General features: G+C 40.0%; 1 protein-coding gene across 4 annotated transcripts in view; it reads left to right on the forward strand.

Annotated features, from left to right (window-relative positions):
• The window catches only part of LOC106877726 (pre-mRNA 3'-end-processing factor FIP1), a 20078-nt gene that overhangs the window by 16810 nt on the left and 1871 nt on the right, over nt 1–1397 (forward strand). For 2 of the 4 annotated variants that reach the window (XM_014926690.2, XM_014926691.2), the window contains exon 14: nt 1185–1211. The exons of the other annotated variants lie outside the window; for them this stretch is intronic. In XM_014926690.2, the coding sequence (XP_014782176.1) occupies nt 1185–1211 (27 nt within the window). The remainder of the gene's footprint in view (nt 1–1184; nt 1212–1397) is intronic. 4 annotated transcript variants of the gene reach the window in all.

The following is a 1397-nucleotide window of genomic DNA, read 5'->3' on the forward strand; positions in this document are numbered from 1 at the left end:
GGTATGCACACTGACATTACACATCCAGCGGAGCATACTGGCTTCATTCCTTGCGAGCTTACGCATGTCCTCAGCAGTCACAGCCCATGTTTCACTGCCATGTAGCATGGCTGTTCGTACGCATGCGTCATACAGTCTGCCTTTTACCCTGAGTGAGAGTCCCTTTGTCGCCAGCAGAGGTAAGAGCTCTCTAAACTTGGCCCAGACTATTCTTATTCTAGCAGTCACACTTTCAGCGCACCCACCCCGACTACTAACTTGGTCACTTGCTTTAGTTGTGTGTATGTGGTCATGAGCAGACACAGGCAGTGTCTCAACCTTCCTTAACTTCACCTAGCAGAACATCAGTGCTGTGACAGTTGGAAGGACAAAGTTTCACCAGCAGTTGACTGAACAGGAGAAACATGAAATGAAGCGCCTTGCTGAAAGACGCAACACACTGCCCAGTCCAGGAATTGAACACAGGGCCTAATGATTGTAAGCCCAACACCCTGAGCATTAGGTCGTGTGCTATTGTGACTACGTATTAAATATTTTATTCTTTTTCTGAAAGTCATCTTGTCTCGGCTATCTTTCCTTTCCTGGGACAGATGCATTTTGTCAAACTCATTTTAAGTATTATTGTCATGTAGGGTTAAATATCATGGTTGATGTAGAATATCTCTCTTGGAATGTGAAGTGGAAAAGATGTCCTGGTTGTTTTTCCTGGAACTTAACCTAATTTAACCACATCATGTGCTGGCCACTTGTTTAATATTAAGACATCTGAGTGGGACCTTATATAATTTCAGTGGTCACTCACTCTGCTAAAAGTAGCAGCTAAATCACTCCCTACTGTTTTCTAGATGGAATGGACACATTACATAATGTGTCCAGTCCATGTCTGACCCAAGTTAAACAATATAATATCAGTATTAACTTGCTCAGATGTTGGCCCGCCTGTGTCTAACTTTACTCTTGCTTGGGAGCTCAAGAATAATGATTGAAGGCAAACTAATGGACAGAATCAGCTGCATTTTTTTCTCTGTATTTTGTTTATCATTGCTTTACCGAAAATCTGGCAGAGATGACTTTTAACCGATTCCCTCTTGAAATGTATCATTTCTACTTTGCCATATTTCTTCAGTTTCATTTGCTTGTCTCAAAATGACAATAATAATAATGTCTGATTTGTCACTCTACAGGCATCCCACAAGTCAGTCCACTCACAGGTTTGTTTATTCTTTATATCCTAGACAGACTGGCTGAGGGTTTTCTAAAGTAAAGCAAAAAAACTTAAGCATTAATAATGGTCATTTCAGAATATATAAACTTCTACCTAGCTTATATTATGCATGTTCAAAGTTGCAGTGGTTTGGCTTTTAAAAAAAAAAAAAAAAAAAAAAAAACGCTAGTGT

Source organism: Octopus bimaculoides, chromosome 13, assembly GCF_001194135.2.
Source record: "Octopus bimaculoides isolate UCB-OBI-ISO-001 chromosome 13, ASM119413v2, whole genome shotgun sequence".
Taxonomy (NCBI): Eukaryota; Metazoa; Mollusca; class Cephalopoda; order Octopoda; family Octopodidae; genus Octopus; species Octopus bimaculoides.